The 18,505-nt window shown below is 44.7% G+C and overlaps 1 protein-coding gene and 1 pseudogene across 8 annotated transcripts in view; both read left to right on the top strand.

Annotated features, from left to right (window-relative positions):
* Positions 1-18,505, top strand: part of PRKAA1 (protein kinase AMP-activated catalytic subunit alpha 1) — an 89,266-nt gene that overhangs the window by 62,540 nt on the left and 8,221 nt on the right. For 7 of the 8 annotated variants that reach the window (XR_010243949.1, XR_010243951.1, XM_063961359.1 and 4 more), the window contains exons 5-6: positions 15,532-15,619; positions 17,467-17,691. Coding sequence is in view for 6 of the 8 variants with exons in the window: in XM_063961359.1 (XP_063817429.1) it covers positions 15,532-15,619; positions 17,467-17,691 (313 nt within the window). In the remaining 2 variants the exon portion in view is untranslated. Of the gene's footprint in view, positions 1-15,531; positions 15,620-16,468; positions 16,662-17,466; positions 17,692-18,505 lie in introns of those variants that run through there. The other variant, XM_063961380.1, reaches the window with a different exon arrangement.
* On the top strand, positions 11,492-11,611 carry LOC134943552 (5S ribosomal RNA; annotated as a pseudogene).

Below are 18,505 nucleotides of genomic sequence, written 5' to 3'. Positions count from 1 at the left end.
GAGGAGGATCATAGTGGGAGGAGCCAGTGCACACCTGGTGACCTAAAAGCTTTCTTTAGTTGTGCCCAGTCTCCTGCGGAGCCGCTATTCCCCATGGTCCTTTCGGAGTTCCCAGCATCCACTACGGACTACGAGAAATAGATTTACCGGTGAGTAAAATCTTATTGTTACTGTGTGATTCCTGGGTCATATAGCGCTGGGGTGTGTGCTGGCATACTCTCTCTCTCTGTCTCTCCAAAAGGCCTTGTGGGGGTCCTGTCCTCATTTAGAGCATCCCGTGTGTGTGTGGTGTCGGTACGCGTGTGTGGACTTGTTTGACGAAGAGGGCTATGTGGAGGCAGAGCAAGTGCAGATGAATGACGTGTCGCCACCGACTGTGCCGACACCTGATTGGATGGATCTGTGGAAGGTGTTAAATGATAATGTAACTCCTTACATAAAAAGTTGGCTAAAGCTGATACCTTGGGACAGTCAGGGTCTCAACCCATGCCTGATCCTATAGCGCAGAGGCCCTCAGGGTCTCAAAAGCGCCCACTATCCAAAATTGTTGACACAGATATCGACACGGATTCTGACTCCAGTGTCGATGACGATGATGCAAAATTGCAGCTTAAAATGGCTAAAGCCATCCGCTACATGATTATAGCAATGAAGGATGTTTTGCGCATTTCAGAGGTAAACCCTGTCCCTGACAAGAGGGTTTATATGTATGGGGAGAGAAAGCAAGAGGTGACTTTTCCCCCTTCACATGAGTTAAACGAATTATGTGAAAGAGCGTGGGATTCCCCCGATAAAGTGCTGATTTCCAAAAGGTTACTTATGGCGTACCCCTTCCCACCAACGGACAGGATGCGGTGGGAATCCTCCCCTAGGGTAGATAAAGCTCTCACACGCTTATCTAAGAAGGTGGCCCTGCCGTCACAGGATACGGCCGCCCTAAAGGATCCTGCAGATAGAAAGCAGGAAAGTATCCTGAAATCTGTTTATACACATTCAGGTACTCTACTGAGGCCGGCAATTGCGTCGGCTTGGATGTGTAGTGCTGTAGCAGCATGGACAGATAATCTGTCTGAGGAAATGGATACCTTAGACAAGGATACCATTTTGCTGACCCTGGGGCATATAAAAGACACTGTAATATATATGAGGGATGCCCAGAGGGACATTTGCCTACTGGGCTCTAGAATTAATGCAATGATAATTTCTGCCAGAAGGGTCCTGTGGACTCTGCAGTGGACGGGTGATGCCGACTCCAAGAAGCACATGGAGGTGTTACCTTACAAGGGTGAGGAATTGTTTGGGGACGGTCTCTCGGACCTGGTTTCCACAGCTACGGCTGGGAAGTTAAACTTTTTGCCATATATTCCCTCACAGCCTAAGAAAGCACCGTATTACCAAATGCAGTCCTTTCGCTCACAAAGAAGCAAGAAGGTCAGAGGTGTGTCCTTTCTTGCCAGAGGCAGGGGTAGAGGAAAAAAGCTGCACCATACAGCTAGTTCCCAGGAACAGAAGTCATCCCCGGCTTCCACTAAATCCACCGCATGACGCTGGGGCTCCACAGGTGGAGCCAGGAGCGGTGGGGGCGCGTCTCCGAAATTTCAGCCACCAGTGGGTTTGCTCACAGGTGGATCCCTGGGCTATACAGATTGTGTCTCAGGGATACAAGCTGGAATTCGAAGTGATGCCCCCTCACAGTTACCTCAAATCGGCCCTGCCAGCTTCCCCCATGGAACGGGAAGTAGTGTTAGCGGCAATTCACAAGCTATATCTCCAGCAGGTGGTGGTAAAGTGTTCCGGTATGAATGGTCGACCACTGTTGGTCGACATTGACATGGACACATGGTCGACATGGACACATGGTCGACACATGAAAATGGTTGACACATGAAAGGTCGACATGAGTTTTTTAACTTTTTTTTTTGTCGTTTTTTGCGTAAAGTGACTGGGAACCCCAATTAGTGCACCGCGTCCCCTCGCATGGCTCGCTTCGCTCGCCATGCTTCCGGCATGGTGCCTTTGCTCCGCTACCGCTTCACTCGGCACACTTTACCGTTCCAATCGTAGTCCATGTGGATCGTAAAGTATGGAAAAGTTCCCCTAAAGAAAAAAAAGTTAAACTCATGGCGGCCTTTTCATGTGTCGACAATGTGTCCATGTCGACCATGTCAATGTCGACCAATAGTGGTCGACCTAATGACTGTCGACCATAACATGGTCGACCATGTGAACGGATACCGTGGTAAAGGTTCCCCTCCTTCAACAGGGAAGGGGATACTATTCCACAATGTTTGTGGTACCGAAACCGGACGGTTCGGTCAGACCCATATTGAATTTAAAGTCCCTGAACATTTATCTGAAAAGATTCAAGTTCAAAATGGAATCGCTCAGAGCGGTCATTGCAAGCCTGGAAGAGGGGGATTTTATGGTGTCTCTGGACATCAAGGATGCTTACTTGCATGTCCCCATTTATCCACCTCATCAGGAGTACCTCAGATTTGTGGTACAGGACTGTCATTACCAATTCCAGACGTTGCCGTTTGGGCTCTCCACGACACCGAGAATATTTATTAAGGTTATGGCGGAAATGATGGTGCTCCTTCGAAAGCAAGGAGTCACAATTATCCCATACTTGGACGATCTCCTCATAAAGGCGAGGTCCAGAGAGCAGTTGCTGATCAGCGTAGCACACTCTCAGGCAGTGTTGCAACAGCACAGCTGGATTCTGAATATCCCAAAGTCGCAGCTGATTCCTACAACGTGTCTGCCCTTTCTGGGCATGATTCTGGACACGGACCAGAAGAAGGTTTCTCCCGGCAGAGAAGGCTCAAGAGCTCGTGACTCTAGTCAGAGACCTCTTGAAACCAAAACAGGTGTCGGTGCATTGCTGCACACGAGTCCTGGGAAAGATGGTGGCATCATACGAAGCCATTCCCTTCGGCAGGTTCCATGCGAGGATCTTTCAATGGGATCTGTTGGACAAGTGGTCCGGATCGCATCTTCAGATGCATCAGCTGATCACCCTGTCCCCCAGGGCCAGGGTGTCTCTTCTGTGGTGGCTGCAGAGTGCTCACCTTCTCGAGGGCCGCAGGTTCGGCATACAGGACTGGGTCCTGGTGACCACGGATGCGAGCCTCCGAGGATGGGGGGCAGTCACTCAGGGAAGAAACTTCCAAGGGTTGTGGTCAAGTCAGGAGGCTTGTCTGCACATAAATATCCTGGAACTAAGGGCCATATACAACGCCCTGAGTCAAACGGAGCCTCTGCTTTGCAACCAACCGGTGCTGATTCAGTCAGACAACATCACCGCAGTGGCTCATGTAAACCGCCAGGGCGGCACAAGAAGCAGAGTGGCGATGGCGGAAGCCACCAGGATTCTTCGGTGGGCGGAGAATCACGTGCAAGCACGGTCAGCAGTGTTCATTCCGGGAGTGGACAACTGGGAAGCAGACTTCCTCAGCAGACACGACCTCCACCCGGGAGAGTGGGGACTTCATCACGAAGTCTTCACTCAGATTACAAATCGATGGGAACTGCCACAGGTAGACATGATGGCGTCCCATCTCATCAAAAAACTACAAAGGTATTGCGCCAGGTCAAGAGACCCTCAGGCGATAGCTGTGGACGCACTGGTAACACTGTGGGTGTTCCAGTCGGTCTATGTGTTTCCTCCTCTTCCTCTCATACCCAAGGTACTGAGAATCGTAAGAAGAAGAGTGAGAACAATACTCATTGTTCCGGATTGGCCAAGAAGGACTTGGTACCCGGAACTGCAAGAAATGCTCACAGAGGACCCGTGGCCTCTGCCTCTCAGACAGGACCTGTTGTAACAGGGGCCCTGTCTGTTCCAAGACTTACCGCGGCTGCGTTTGACGGCATGGCGGTTGAACGCAGGATCCTAGCGGAAAAAGGCATTCCGGAGGAAGTTATTCCTACGCTGATAAAGGCTAGGAAGGACGTGACGGCAAAACACTATCACCGTATATGGCGAAAATATGTTGCCTGGTGTGAGGCCAGGAAGGCCCCTACAGAGGACTTCCAGCTGGGCCGGTTTCTACACTTCCTATAGTCTGGAGTGACTATGGGCTTGAAGTTGGGGTCCATAAAGGTCCAGATTTCGGCCCTATCCATTTTCTTTCAAAAGGAACTGGCTTCTCTTCCTGAAGTTCAGACGTTTGTTAAGGGAGTGCTGCATATTCAGCCCCCTTTTGTGCCACCAGTGGCACCTTGGGATCTCAACGTGGTGTTGGGTTTCCTGAAATCCCACTGGTTTGAGCCACTTAAGACCGTGGAGCTGAAGTATCTCACGTGGAAAGTGGTCATGCTATTGGCCTTAGCTTCGGCTAGGCGTGTGTCAGAATTGGCGGCTTTGTCATGCAAAAGCTCATATCTGGTTTTCCATATGGACAGGGCAGAATTACGTACCCGTCCGCAATTTCTGCCGAAGGTGGTGTCATATTTTCATTTGAACCAACCTATTGTGGTGCCTGTGGCTCCTCGTGACTTGGAGGATTCCAAGTTGCTTGATGTAGTCAGGGCTTTGAAGATCTATGTAGCCAGGACGGCTGGAGTCAGGAAAACTGACTCGCTGTTTATTCTGTATGCCCCCAACAAGCTGGGTACTCCTGCTTCAAAGCAAACCATTGCTCGCTGGATCTGTAACACGATTCAGCAGGCTCATTCTGCGGCTGGATTGCCGCATCCAAAATCTGTGAAAGCCCATTCCACAAGGAAGGTGGGCTCTTCTTGGGCGGCTGCCCGAGGGGTCTCAGCATTACAGCTTTGCCGAGCAGCTACTTGGTCGGGTTCAAACACATTTGCTAAGTTCTACAAGTTTGATACCCTGGCTGAGGAGGACCTTGTGTTTGCCCATTCGGTGCTGCAGAGTCATCCGCACTCTCCCGCCCGTTTGGGAGCTTTGGTATAATCCCCATGGTCCTTACGGAGTCCCCAGCATCCACTAGGACGTTAGAGAAAATAAGATTTTACTCACCGGTAAATCTATTTTTTGTAGTCCGTAGTGGATGCTGGGCGCCCGTCCCAAGTGCGGACTTTCTGCAATACGTGTATATAGTTATTGCTTAATAAAGGGTTATGTTATGTTGGCATCCATTGTTTGATGCTCTGTTGTTCATACTGTTGACTGGGTAAGTTTATCACAAGTTATACGGTGTGATTGGTGTGGCTGGTATGAGTCTTACCCTGGATTCCAAAATCCTTTCCTTATAATGTCAGCTCTTCCGGGCACAGTTTCCTTAACTGAGGTTTGGAGGAGGGGCATAGAGGGAGGAGCCAGTGCACACCAGTAGTACTAAATCTTTCTTAGAGTGCCCAGTCTCCTGCGGAGCCCGTCTATCCCCCATGGTCCTTACGGAGTCCCCAGCATCCACTACGGACTACGAGAAATAGATTTACCGGTGAGTAAAATCTTATTTTTTTTGCCATATATTCCCTCACAATCTAAGAAAGCGCCTCATTATCAAATGCAGTCCTTTCGTTCCAATAAAAGCAAGAGAGTGTGTGGATCGTGCTTTCTTGCCAGAGTTAAGGGCAGAGGGAAGAAGCTGCATAACACAGCTAGTTCCCAGGAACGGGAAAGTTCTCCCCGGCCTCTGCAAAATCCACCGCTTGAAGCTGGGGCTCCCCTGAGGGAGTCTGCCCCAGTAGGGGCACGTCTTCGACTGTTTAACACATCTGGGTTCACTCACAGGTGGATCCCTGGGCAATAGAAATTGTTTCCCAGGGTTACATGCTGGAATTCAGAGGTGCCTCCTCACCGGTTTTTCATATCGGCCCAACCGACTTCCCCCCTGGAAAGGGAGATGGTGTTGCATGCGATTCGCAAATTGTGTCTTCAACAAGTGGTGGTAGAGGTTCCCCTGCTTCAAAGAGGGGAGGGGTACTACTCAACTGTTTGTGGTCCTGAAATCGGACGGTTCGGTCAGACCCATTTTGAATTTAAAATCCCTGAACCTTTACTTATGGTTCAAGTTCAAGATGGAATTGCTCAGAGCGGTCATCGCCAGCCTGGAAGGGGGAGATTTTATGGTATCTCTGGACATAAAGGATGCATACCTGCATGTTCCCATATACAATTTAGGAGTTTTCAAATACACTATATAGCATGAGTTTCAGTTTAAAACAAGAGCTTTGCTCAAGACGTAAAAATAAGGATAATCTAGATGACATCTTTCCGAGTGACCTGGGAAATATTGAACCCCACATCAGTTGGGAAGAGGATTTTCAAAAATTGAATCCAATACTACCAAATAAATTAGAACCAATTGGGATCGGACTACTCTGGAAAATTATATCAAAAATAAAATCTCTCCACGTGGCCTTCGCCCAAGAGTTTTCCCAACATTCGACTTGGCAAGTGAAAATCTGGAAAAAAAAATGGCAACACACCCTTCTAAAGTGTTCCAATGAACTTATGAATGTTTTAATCAAACATAACATAATATTGGAGGAGTGTGAACGTAACCTGGATGAACTAGGTAAAAAGTTGGAAATCTGGGAGAAGGACTCTCAATTCCAACGATGCTTTGAAAAAAAACAAATTGGAACTCCAAGCCTATGAGCAAACAATCATAGACAGAAAAAAGACCAAATATGCAAGATATAAAAGACTTTGTATCTGAGAAAATCTTCAAATGGCAGAAATCATCCTGGAAAAGAGATCCTCCTAGGCACACAGGCCAATATTCGTCATCTGAGGCGGAGACATCTGGAGCAGAAGATACCATAGATTACATCACAGAGAGATACCCCCAACGCTAGGAAAGACACACCCAGCAACCCTCAGAACTCAGCTTCTTTTTTAGGGGATCCGCGAGGAGGAGGAGGAGGCAGACAAAGAGGGGGAAGACGAGGCGGGGGACAAGAGGAAGAAGAGGACTGCAGCAATGGGATTCCTCACCCCCCACGACCCGCAACACATACAAGAGACAACACCAACAGGACCGCTGGTAACTCAAACCTGTGAAGATGATGACTCTAAACTGAAGATTATCAACCTATCAGATCATATACTTGCACAAACACAGGAATCCATACTTAATAAAGGCCTGACTTTTTCCCCCACCGAACATTTTAACAGATTCAAAGGGGAAAAAGATTTAAAACTATTTGGCAGAAAGTTGTTGTTAACCAAACTATATGCCGAAAAAGAAACTATTCTCCCACTGGCCCAATTGGAAGTGACAACCAATGGTGCATCGATGTTGGAGACTTCTCAAACAACATCCTCAGATCTATCCCAGATTGAACAAGAAGCTCTCATTGCATTACAGGAACTTGAACAAGAACAAATTTATATACTGAAGAAGAACTCACCACCAGACCTATCTGTAGAAAGAAATCGACATATTTCCCTCAAGAGCAAATCTGCCCTGAAGTACAGGTCTTTATGAAACTGGTGGCCAAAGATTTTGATCAAATACATATAAACAAAAATAAATACTGGAGACATTCCAATCTCACTCGACAAGAAAGAAATGCTATTAAAGAAATACAGACATGGCATGATGTTGTTATTAAGCCCTCTGACAAAAAGGGCAATATTGTTATCTGGTCCAAAACAGATAACATTAAGGAAGCACAGCGGCAACTTGGCACTACTAATTGCTATAGACGAATACTACTCAATCCATTGCAGAACTATAAATCAATCTATGATAACATCATCAACCAAGCACAAGGAACAATTACCAAACAAGAGTTTGATTACTTATTGATTCAGAACCCCAGAATTCCCACTTTTTACATGTTGCCAAAAATACATAAAAACATCCAAAACCCACCGGGAAGACCTATTGTGTCCGGGATAGGGGGACTAACAGAGAGGGCAAGCATCTTTCTTGATTTGCATCTCCGACAATTCGTTCTAGATCTTCCCTCATATGTCCAAGACACAACTGACATATTAAGGAAAGTACACAACTTAAGATTAGAGGATAACCAATATCTGGTATCTCTAGATGTTGAGGCATTGTACACCTCTATAGGTCACGAAGATGGAATAAGAGCAGTAGAACATTTTCTACATAATGAAGGAAGAAAAAAGATTTTCATCTTTTTCTCATTAAATTACTCGGCTTCGTGCTACATTATAACTTCTTCACGTTTAACGATCAATTCTTCCTCATAACAAGGGGTACGGCTATGGGGGCAGCTTGTGCGCCCACATATGCCAACATATTCCTCGGATGGTGGGAGAAAGAAATTGTCTTTAAAGATAACAACGATATATTTACAGCCCACGTTATTATATGGAATAGATATATAGACGATATCTTTATGATCTGGGAAGGCGACTCACAGCTACTATACCAATTCATTGAGCACTTAAACAAAAATTACCTTAACAACCGTCTCACACATAGTATAAGTCAGTCTGAACTACCATTTTTGGACCTGATGATTTATAAGAACTCAGAAGGAATGCTTGCCACGAATTTATATCGAAAAAGCACAGCAACTAATACATTACTACACCAAACCAGCTCTCATTTCCCCCCAACTGTAGAGAATATACCGAAAGGGGAATTTCTTCGTCTTCGTAGAAACTGTTCAGACAATAAAGAATTCAAAACAAAGTGCAGAACTAACCAAGAGACTTGGTGATAGAGGATACAGTAAAACCTCAATCAAAAAAGCCATGAAAACCGTCACGAATATAAAGAGAGGATATCTTCAAAAGAGAACAGAAAGACAAAACCGCCGATAAAACCATTCGCTTTGTCGGCAACTTTTGTCAAGAATGGAGGGTAGTCAAAGAAGCAATTCAAAAACATTGGCACATTCTACATGCAGAGCCGATCCTATCCAAAAAGTTGGGCCCCAAGCCTGCTATGAGTTGGCACAGATCTAAAAATCTCAGACAGCCTTGTACGGAGTCATTTCCAAAAATTTCCCAGCAAAAAAACAATCACTGGAACACATCCTTGCGGTAGATGCAAGGCCTGTAAATTCATCGATCCAACAAAGGAAATAGAGGACGGATATGGAAAAATGATACAAATCATAGATTACATGAACTGTCAAACTGAAGGCGTCATCTATTGCCTTAGATGCAGCTGCAATCAGAAATATATTGGCATGACAACCCGTCCCTTTAAGCAACGCATCTTAGAGCATATAGGATCAATACGCAATGCCATCTCAGACAAGGCCAAGATGAAACAACTCACATCAGTCGCCCGTCTTTTACACGCACCATGAAAGTAGATGGGAGGAGCTGAAAGCTTTTGGCCTGGAGAGGATTAGACTCTGCATACGGGGGGGGGGCAGTTTAACCGAAAACTTACTGAGAAAAGAGTGAGTGGATTTTCAAGATTGGATCTATATACCCAGCCGGGATGAATGAAACTATAAATTATGGAGTATATTTGAATTAACTCCTACCATTGCTATTGCAACAATATCAAATCTGCTGTATATTGACATTTTCAAAAAAGTTATGGCTCATGCCTTATAATTAATCATTCATCAACATACCTCATCATGCATCACTAATAGTTAACCCCATTGTTAACAATACTTACACAATTAGCACCACAATCACTTTACTCACATGGTTTCACTATGGGCTCCATTAGTTTTTTTTATTTATACATTGCCCTCCTACTGTTTAAAGTTTCACACATAATATAAATTCACTATAAATACTGCGTCTAACATTCACATTTACCCACAAAATCGAGCACAGATAAACACATCAACAACAACAACTTTTCCCTTTCTTCCTGTCTTCCCTATCTTTTACATGTATTTCGTCCATTCATAGCTTTATAGATGCACAGAGCACAATTATCTAACTAATTAACCTCAATGATAAATTGTTATCACATATTAGGTATGCATCCCCTGCACGAATTATTATTATTCACGTGCCGCTAATATTACACACGTCATAGCTTGCACCGCTATACAATAATTGTCCATTCCTTACCTCTTCTCTTCCCCCCCCCCCCCTTCACTCCTTCCCTCCCTTCCCCCATTCACTCTATGGTCACACAAATATAATAATAGTAGGTTGTAGTTTAACTCATTATTTATTGATGAAGAGCCAAACCCATTCATTCAACAGAGCTGAGAAAGATAAAAGGACAGGTGGATCAAATGTCTGTCATAACGAAGTATCCAATTAGCTACTAGCAGTTATCCTTAAATACTGATTCTCTGAGAGATTACAGCACGCCCTGTGAACAAGCTTTCTTTGCGAAACGTACGTCAGGACAGGAAACTGCGATCACGTGATGTGCACATGTGACCGCATGAGCCGGAGTCTCTAGGCGGTCACCAGGCAACGCCCACGCAGACACCTCAACCGCACGCCGCGGCAATCCCCGGAACCAGTGCACGGCTGAAAACTGGATTCCCCGGAGCCGGTGCACGGCTGGAAACGGGACTCCCAGCGGCAGCACCACCACTTGGTATCTGGTATCGTATACACCCCGCACCCATGTGAACTATCTTTAGAGCCATCGGCAATCATTAGAACTCTGCTTATACAATCTGTAACAATCAGTTGGAACCTTTGAAACCTCTCTCTGTACAATAGCCACGTTTGTTTTCCTTCTAAATCAGCAGCAACAGTGGGACTTTGTCTCCAGGAATTATCAGAATACTGCCTGTATTTCTGGCAACTCAGTACATGAACATTAGATACATGTGTGATACATTAGTCACTTAATAGTTACATCTGTTTCTTTTTAACCACGACCAGCAACAATTATTGTGCACATATCCCAGCCAGCAACATCAGATGGATTTATTTGGTTTTTCTTTCACCATTTAGAGGTATATAATGCCTGGCTAATGTATGTGACTCCTAAAAGTAAACAATTGTAGAAATACTGTGACAACTGCTGGACTTAACTGTGGAAATACCACCATTGGTTACACATCTCAGTTTGAAACTGATTGGTTTTAGTTATTGTACTGAAGGTTCCTATTTCAACAGGAGTGCTTCTAAGAACAAGTGTTCAAGTTTATATATTTTTCTAGCCGTGATTTGCTGATAAATAGCAAGCAAAGGCTCATTTTTTCATAACATTGTTATGAGTAGTTACCGATGAAAGGTGCAAGTGCACTGACACAACACTGCTTTAAAGAAGTATAGAGGTGCCATTCTCTATATACTATTGTGTATTTCATGGTTTACCTGCAGTCTGTGCAGAGTAATAATATTTACATATAGTATAAATTTTATACGGCTGTACTGGTGCTCCTAGGACAGATTTATAAATATCAGGCCAGTTCATTTATGAATATTCTGTGGTTTAAAAAAATGTTTCCCACATAATAGGCCTGTATTTACCTGTGCACTTTGTTTTGTGGCTGACGTGTCACATGGTGACTAGGTCAGGTAATTGCATATAATCTCATGTTTCTAGCAATTGTACCATACATGTCTATCAATTGCAACATTGCAGGTATATCAAGACTACATTATATACCTTTTGAAGTGACTAAAAAAGGCGAGTTCAATAATTGCGGTCATACCTCACTGGAGATGCCCAATCTCTTCTGACCTTGGAAGCTAAGCAGTGGAAGGCCAGGTTAGTAATAGGATGGGAGACCACCTCTGAACACCCTGGTACTGCAATAAATTGACTCCCAAATATAACGTCATTCACATTTATACCATTTGGCAATCGGTCCCACATGACCAATGATTTAATTCTCTGCATTCACAATAACCCAGAATGGGTATCTGCAGAATAAATGATGGTCATATAGTACATGAGAGACAATGTGCAATGATGATATAATCAAAGTACTACAGTTACTGATTTCCGGCATCTTTGAGACTGATATTGATATCACTCATTATTGATTATTGATCTTTATATTTTCGCGAAACCTTTTGCCCACACATAGATACTCCTATAAATTCATTTTTTAATATATATCTATTAAAAATGTTTTTATCAGTACCATATATGTTATAATGTCATCCTCTGAATTAGAGTGCTCCCAAAAAAGTCTACTTCTCAAACACTACTTTGTTTTGGTTTCTCTAGCTAGATTATTTTCTGACTCTAGGGAGCACCACTGAAAGCAACAATTATATGTACGAGGATAGACTATCCATATACATAAGGTTGCTATATTTAGAAGCAATTCAACAATAATTCAGTTTTTCAGAGGCTTAAATCTATTTTGAATTTGGACTTGTGTGGTTCCCATCACCTTTCCTTCAAATCCCATATATCCTCCTCATCAGGCGTACCTGAGATTTGCGGTACAAGATTGTCATTACCAATTTCAGACGTTGCCGTTTGGGCTTTCCACGGCCCCGAGAATTTTCACCAAGGTAATGGTGGAAATGATGGTGCTCCTGCGCAAACAGGGTGTCACAATTATCCCGTACTTGGACGATCTCCTCAAAAGCGAGATCACGGGAGAAGTTGCTGAACAGCGTCTCACTTTCACTGACTTTGTTACAGCGACACGGCTGGATTATCAATATTCCAAAGTCGCAGCTGAATCCTACAACTCGTCTGCCCTTCTTGGGCATGATTCTGGACACAGACCAGAAGAGGATTTTTCTTCTGACAGAAAAAGCGCAGGAACTCATGACTCTAGTCATGAACCTGTTGAAGCCAAAACAAGTGTCAATACGTCATTGCACTCAAGTCCTGGGAAAAATGGTGGCGACATATGAAGCCAATCCTACGGCAGATTCCATGCAAGGACATTCCAATGGGACCTATTGGACAAATGGTCCGGGTCACATCTGCAAATGCATCAGCGGATCACCCTGTCCCCCAGGGCCAGAGTGTCTCTCCTGTGGTGGCTGAAAAGTGCTCACATTCTAGAGGGCCGCAGGTTCGGCATTCAGGACTGGATCCTGGTGACCACGGACGCGAGCCTCCGAGGTTGGGGAGCAGTCACACAGGGAAGAAATTTCCAAGGCCTTTGGTCAAGTCAAGAGACTTGTCTTCACATCCACATCCTGGAACTAAGGGCCATATACAACGCCCTACGTCAAGCGGAGATCTTACTTCGCGATCCACCAGTTCTGATCCAATCGGACAACGTCACCGCAGTAGCTCATGTAAACCGCCATGGCGGCACAAGGAGCAGGGTGGCAATGGCGGAAGCCACCAGAATTCTTCGCTGGGCGGAGAATCATGTAAGCGCTCTGTCAGCAGTGTTCATTCCGGGAGTGGACAACTGGGAAACAGACTTCCTCAGCAGACACGACCTGCATCCGGGAGAGTGGGGACTTCATCAAGAAGTCTTCGCGCAGATTGCAAGTCGGTAGGGACTGCCCCAAATAGACATGATGGCGTCCCGTCTCAACAAAAAGCTACAAAGGTATTGCGCCAGGTCAAGAGACCCTCAGGCGGTAGCTGTGGACGCCCTAGTGACACCGTGGGTGTTCCAGTCGGTCTATGCGTTTCCTCCTCTTCCTCTCATACCCAAGGTGTTAAGGATAATAAGAAAAAGAGGAGTGAGAACAATACTCATTGTTCCGGATTGGCCACGAAGGACCTGGTATCCGGATCTACAGGAAATGCTCACAGAAGATCCGTGGCCTCTTCCTCTAAGGCAGGACCTGTTACAACAAGGTCCCTGTCTGTTCCAAGACTTACCGCGGCTGCGTTTGACTGCATGGCGGTTGAACGCCGGATCCTAGCGGAAAAAGGTATTCCGGATGAGGTTATTCCTACGTTAATAAAGGCTAGGAAGGACGTGACATCTAAACATTATCACCGATATATTTATATGGCGTAAATATGTTTCTTGGTGTGAGGCCAGGAATGCTCCTACGGAAGAATTCCATCTAGGCCGTTTTCTTCACTTCCTGCAGACTGGAGTGAATTTGGGCCTAAAGTTCAGATTTCGGCCTTATCTATTTTCTTTCAAAAGGAATTGGCCTCTTTACCTGAAGTAGACTTTTGTGAAGGGAGTACTGCATATTCAGCCTCCTTTTGAACCTCCGGTGGCGCCTTGGGACCTTAACGTGGTGTTAAGTTTCCTTAAGTCACATTGGTTTGAACCACTTAAAACAGTGGAGTTGAAATATCTCACTTGGAAGGTGGTCATGTTGTTGGCCTTGGCTTCGGCTAGGCGAGTTTCGGAATTGGTGGCTTTATCACATAAAAGCCCCTATCTGGTTTTCCATATGGATAGAGCGGAATTGCGGACCCGTCCTCAATTCCTACCTAAGGTGGTCTCATCCTTTCATATGAACCAACCTATTGTCGTGCCTGTGGCTACACGTGACTTGGAGGATTCAGAGTACCTGGATGTGGTCAGGGCTTTGAAAATTTACGTGGCCAGAACGGCTAGGATCAGAAAAACAGAAGCACTGTTTGTCCTGTATGCAGCCAGCAAGGTTGGCGGCCCTGCTTTAAAGCAGACTATTGCTCGCTGGATCTGTAACACGATTCAGCAGGCGCATTCTACGGCAGGATTGCAGTTACCGAAATCGGTTAAGGCCCATTCCACTAGGAAGGTGGGCTCGTCTTGGCCGGCTGCCCGAGGGGTCTCGGCACTACAGCTGTGCCGAGCTGCTACTTGGTCGGGGTCAAACACCTTTGCAAAGTTCTACAAGTTTGATACCCTGGCTGAGGAGGACCTCCTGTTTGCTCAATCGGTGCAGAGTCATCCGCACTCTCCCGCCCGTTTGGGAGCTTTGGTATAATCCCCATGGTCCTTACGGAGTCCCCAGCATCATCTAGGACCTTAGAGAAAATAAGATTTTAAACCTACCGGTAAGTCTTTTTCTCGTAGTCCGTAGAGGATGCTGGGAGCCTGTCCCAAGTGCGGACTACTTCTGCAAGACTTGTAAATAGTTATTGCTTACATAAGGGTTATGTGTTAGTTTCATCGGTTTTGAACCGATGATATGTTGTTTTTTCGTACTGTTAACTAGATAGTATATCACAAGTTATACGGTGTGATTGGTGTGGCTGGTATGAATCTTACCCTTGGATTAACTAAAATCCTTTCCTCGTACTGTCAGTCTCCTTTGGGCACAGTTTCTCTAACTGAGGTCTGGAGGAGGAGCCAGTGCACACCCAGAGTCAGTCTTTCTTAAAGTGCCCATGTCTCCTGCGGAGCCCGTCTATCCCAATGGTCCTTACGGAGTACCCAGCATCCTCTACGGACTACGAGAAAGATTTACCGGTAGGTTTAAAATCTTATTTTTGATATGATCATGAATCATTGAGGCTTCTTGGTTTGGTTCTGTGTTGATCCGAATGTAGCACTTCCGTCAGGCGCGTCTGCATCCGCAGGGTTATTGTGTTCTTGGACTATGATGGAACAGCTTTTGATAACCTAAAATTTGGATGGTTTTCGTGCTGACATACCTGCTCTAAGGTGCAACATTTAGGTCAAACCTGCAAAAGCTTAATTCAGTTTATTTGCTATTCAGTGATATATTGTTATGCAGCCTATGGGAAATGTGTTTGCAGTAACTTTGCTACACCCAAGTGTCCGTTATCGCTTGTTTGATCAGGAAAGGGTGATGTTTTAGCGCTGGCTTATCTAACGCCTTCCTTTTTCCTTCAGGCCTATCAAACATGATGGCTGATGGAGAGTTTTTAAGGACAAGCTGCGGTTCTCCTAATTATGCTGCACCAGAAGTAATATCAGGACGGTAGGTAGATCTGTGTTTTCCACCTTCAGATGGGTTTCTAAATGTTACCTCTGATATGTAGCAATGGATGAAATTGTATGTTTTATCAGTGTGACTATAAACAGCCTAGTGGTATAAAGAAAAAAGTACTGTAGAAAGTGTCAAATGCTGATGGTAAGCACTACTGAACAAATCGCTAGTAAATCTAGATCATATCATCTTAAATATTTCCATCTCTATTATATGCTACGACACAGAAGGTCTGGTATAAATTTAGATACAGGGACCAGATTTCTGAAGTAGCGGCTTGGCACCTAACCACTTAACTGACGATTTTTCCCTTCAAACTGTTAATAACATTGTTTTTTAAAATTTATTCTATTTAATAAAGTTTAAAATATTTTTTTTTTTTTTAAATATTTAAACATTATATTATTCACATCTGCAGAATTGATCTCATCAAAAACGGGGGGACAGCGTGGGATGGCGCAGTCGCATGAGATCTGACCATGCCAGTTAAGTGGTATAGCCACTTTAGTTTTCCAGTTCAAAATCGCCGGGAAGCTGTGGCATACAAGTTGGCGCTTAGTAAATCTAGGTCCAGGCCTGGATGAAAATAACCGTGGGGGATGGGGACTCAAAACTTCCAAGAGTGCTTTTAAAGGGATGTGTTCCAATCTTCAAGATTTCAATATCTGCGTGAAATCTTTAATATCCTGACCTAATGTATCTCACTGCAAGCTTTTGCAATTAGTGATTTTAGGTTTAAAAATTGTCCTTCAGTAGGCTTAATGTTAAGTCTAATGTGTATAAGACATCTGTATCCCAAATAGATTTAAAGTATTTATTATTGTTATACTTTATTTATAGGGCATCACAAGTGGTCCGCAGCGCTGTACAGAAGGCCAAATAATAAGACAGTGCAGGTGCAGAGAACAGTACAGTAGACAAGTAACAAATAGCACTACAACTCCCAATGCAGCCACTGATGCAATGGAAAAACTCGGCATAATCTGAAACCTATTAGTGTGGGCACAGATAAATGGTCTAGGTCGTCTGAAGAAACCAAAATGACAAAGGAGTTGAGTCTCGAGGCAGAGAGTAGCTGGTATGTAAGAGAAGTGGGTTATGAGAATAGAAGGGATGAGAGGCCTAACGTGAGACATTGGGAATAAGCCAGTGTAAGTGAGGCTAATGAAAGCAGGAGTGGGAGAATTGGAGGGTGCGGTAGACTATGTGGTGACAAGGTGAAGTGGTGGATGTATAAGCTTTTATGAACAGGTGTGTTTTTGGCACCTGCTTGATGCACTGTAGACTGTGGTATTGTCTGATGGAGATCGCTCCAATGGTGGAAAAAAAAATCCAATTGGTGAGCTCAGGAGCGCTCAGAGATGACCTCCTCGCCAAGCTTCCAGTGATGACCCAGGACCATCTGACAGTCTGAAAGGAGTACGTCTATCTGAAACATGGCTTCAACCTGTGTTCTGTATCCTAGGTCAGACACTGGTTGAAGCCAGGTTTCAGTGTGAAAGGATTAGTGTGGGCAATGGTTTTGGTGGCATCCTGAGAGAGGGTCGGATGCAAGTGATGTTGCGGAGCTGGAACTGCTAGGATAGGGCAAGAGATTGAGTGTGGGAAAATGAGGTAAGAATCAAAAATGACTCCCAGGAAGCGGAGTTGGAGAACAGGTGAGATGGTGGTGTTGACGGAGATAGGTCTGGATGGAAGACCATTAGTTCAGTTCTGGCAATGTAGGCTCAATGTTTGGTTTAGTTGTTTCATCTGGTTCTTGCCTCTGTTTTTGAAGTTCTTCAGCAGGTCATACTCTTGTATACCCATTGTAACATGCAGTAACCTATGTATTTAAGGCTCTATGCTGGCCCAGAAGTGGACATATGGAGCAGCGGTGTGATCCTCTACGCGTTACTGTGTGGGACGCTTCCGTTTGACGATGACCATGTGCCAACCCTATTCAAGAAGATCTGTGATGGCATTTTCTACACGCCTCAGTATTTGAACCCCTGCGTCATCGGCCTTCTCAAGCACATGCTGCTCGTAGACCCCATGAAGAGGGCAACAATCAAAGATATCCGGTAATTTGTCCCTGCTGTACATACTGAAATCCATTTGTTTATGGCAGTATAAAGTGGACATGATGGGGTTTTATAACAGTGGACTGTAAATGAGGCCAGTGCAGAAGTACGTATTATGCTATATTTAATGGATAGTACATACTAGTTTAAATGCAGTCTAAATGAACTAATCTAAATTGGTCTCAAACTATTCAGAATATGTAATGTATCTTGTCTTTAATTGTTGCAGTGATCCATTACCAATACTTATCCTCAGTGCATGAGTTCCGGGTTTCCTGGATACCTTGTGCTTCCAGTGTATGAGGCTATGTGAATCCTGGGTACAGTCCTGACCAGGTCTTTTCTTTTTTTTTTTCCTCTCTCGAATTTTTGCACATTTAACATTGGATTATCATCCAAAATGGAGCCGTTCCACAATTATGTTAAGTTTTTTTTTTTTATGGTGGCTTCATAGCGCAAAAGTGTATGTTAATGTTACATGAGTGCTTACCAATGCCAGTGTTATCCTTATATGCAAGCTCAGACAGGGCCTTTCTACCTTATGTTAAACAATTTAATTGAGGACGAACTGATCTGCCGGCTGAAGATGCGCAGCAGCCACTGCGCTTTACAGCAGTGGGAACTTACTCAAAAGTGTTTGCTACCATAGGTTAATGAGCACTTACAGCGAATCGGCTGGTTGAACGGTGCAAGTCAGGCTGCCGTTGCCGGCAAAAGCAATTTGCGCCCTTTGCTGAAAATCCCCCCCCCCCCTCCCCCCCTTGTGTCATCTCCAAATTCCATTCAGCAACTGAGAAAGAGAGGAGGGGGTCAA

Source organism: Pseudophryne corroboree, chromosome 1, assembly GCF_028390025.1.
Source record: "Pseudophryne corroboree isolate aPseCor3 chromosome 1, aPseCor3.hap2, whole genome shotgun sequence".
Lineage (NCBI taxonomy): Eukaryota > Metazoa > Chordata > Amphibia > Anura > Myobatrachidae > Pseudophryne > Pseudophryne corroboree.
Note: the sequence above shows the minus strand (reverse complement) of the source record. Positions and strands in the feature narration are given on the sequence as shown.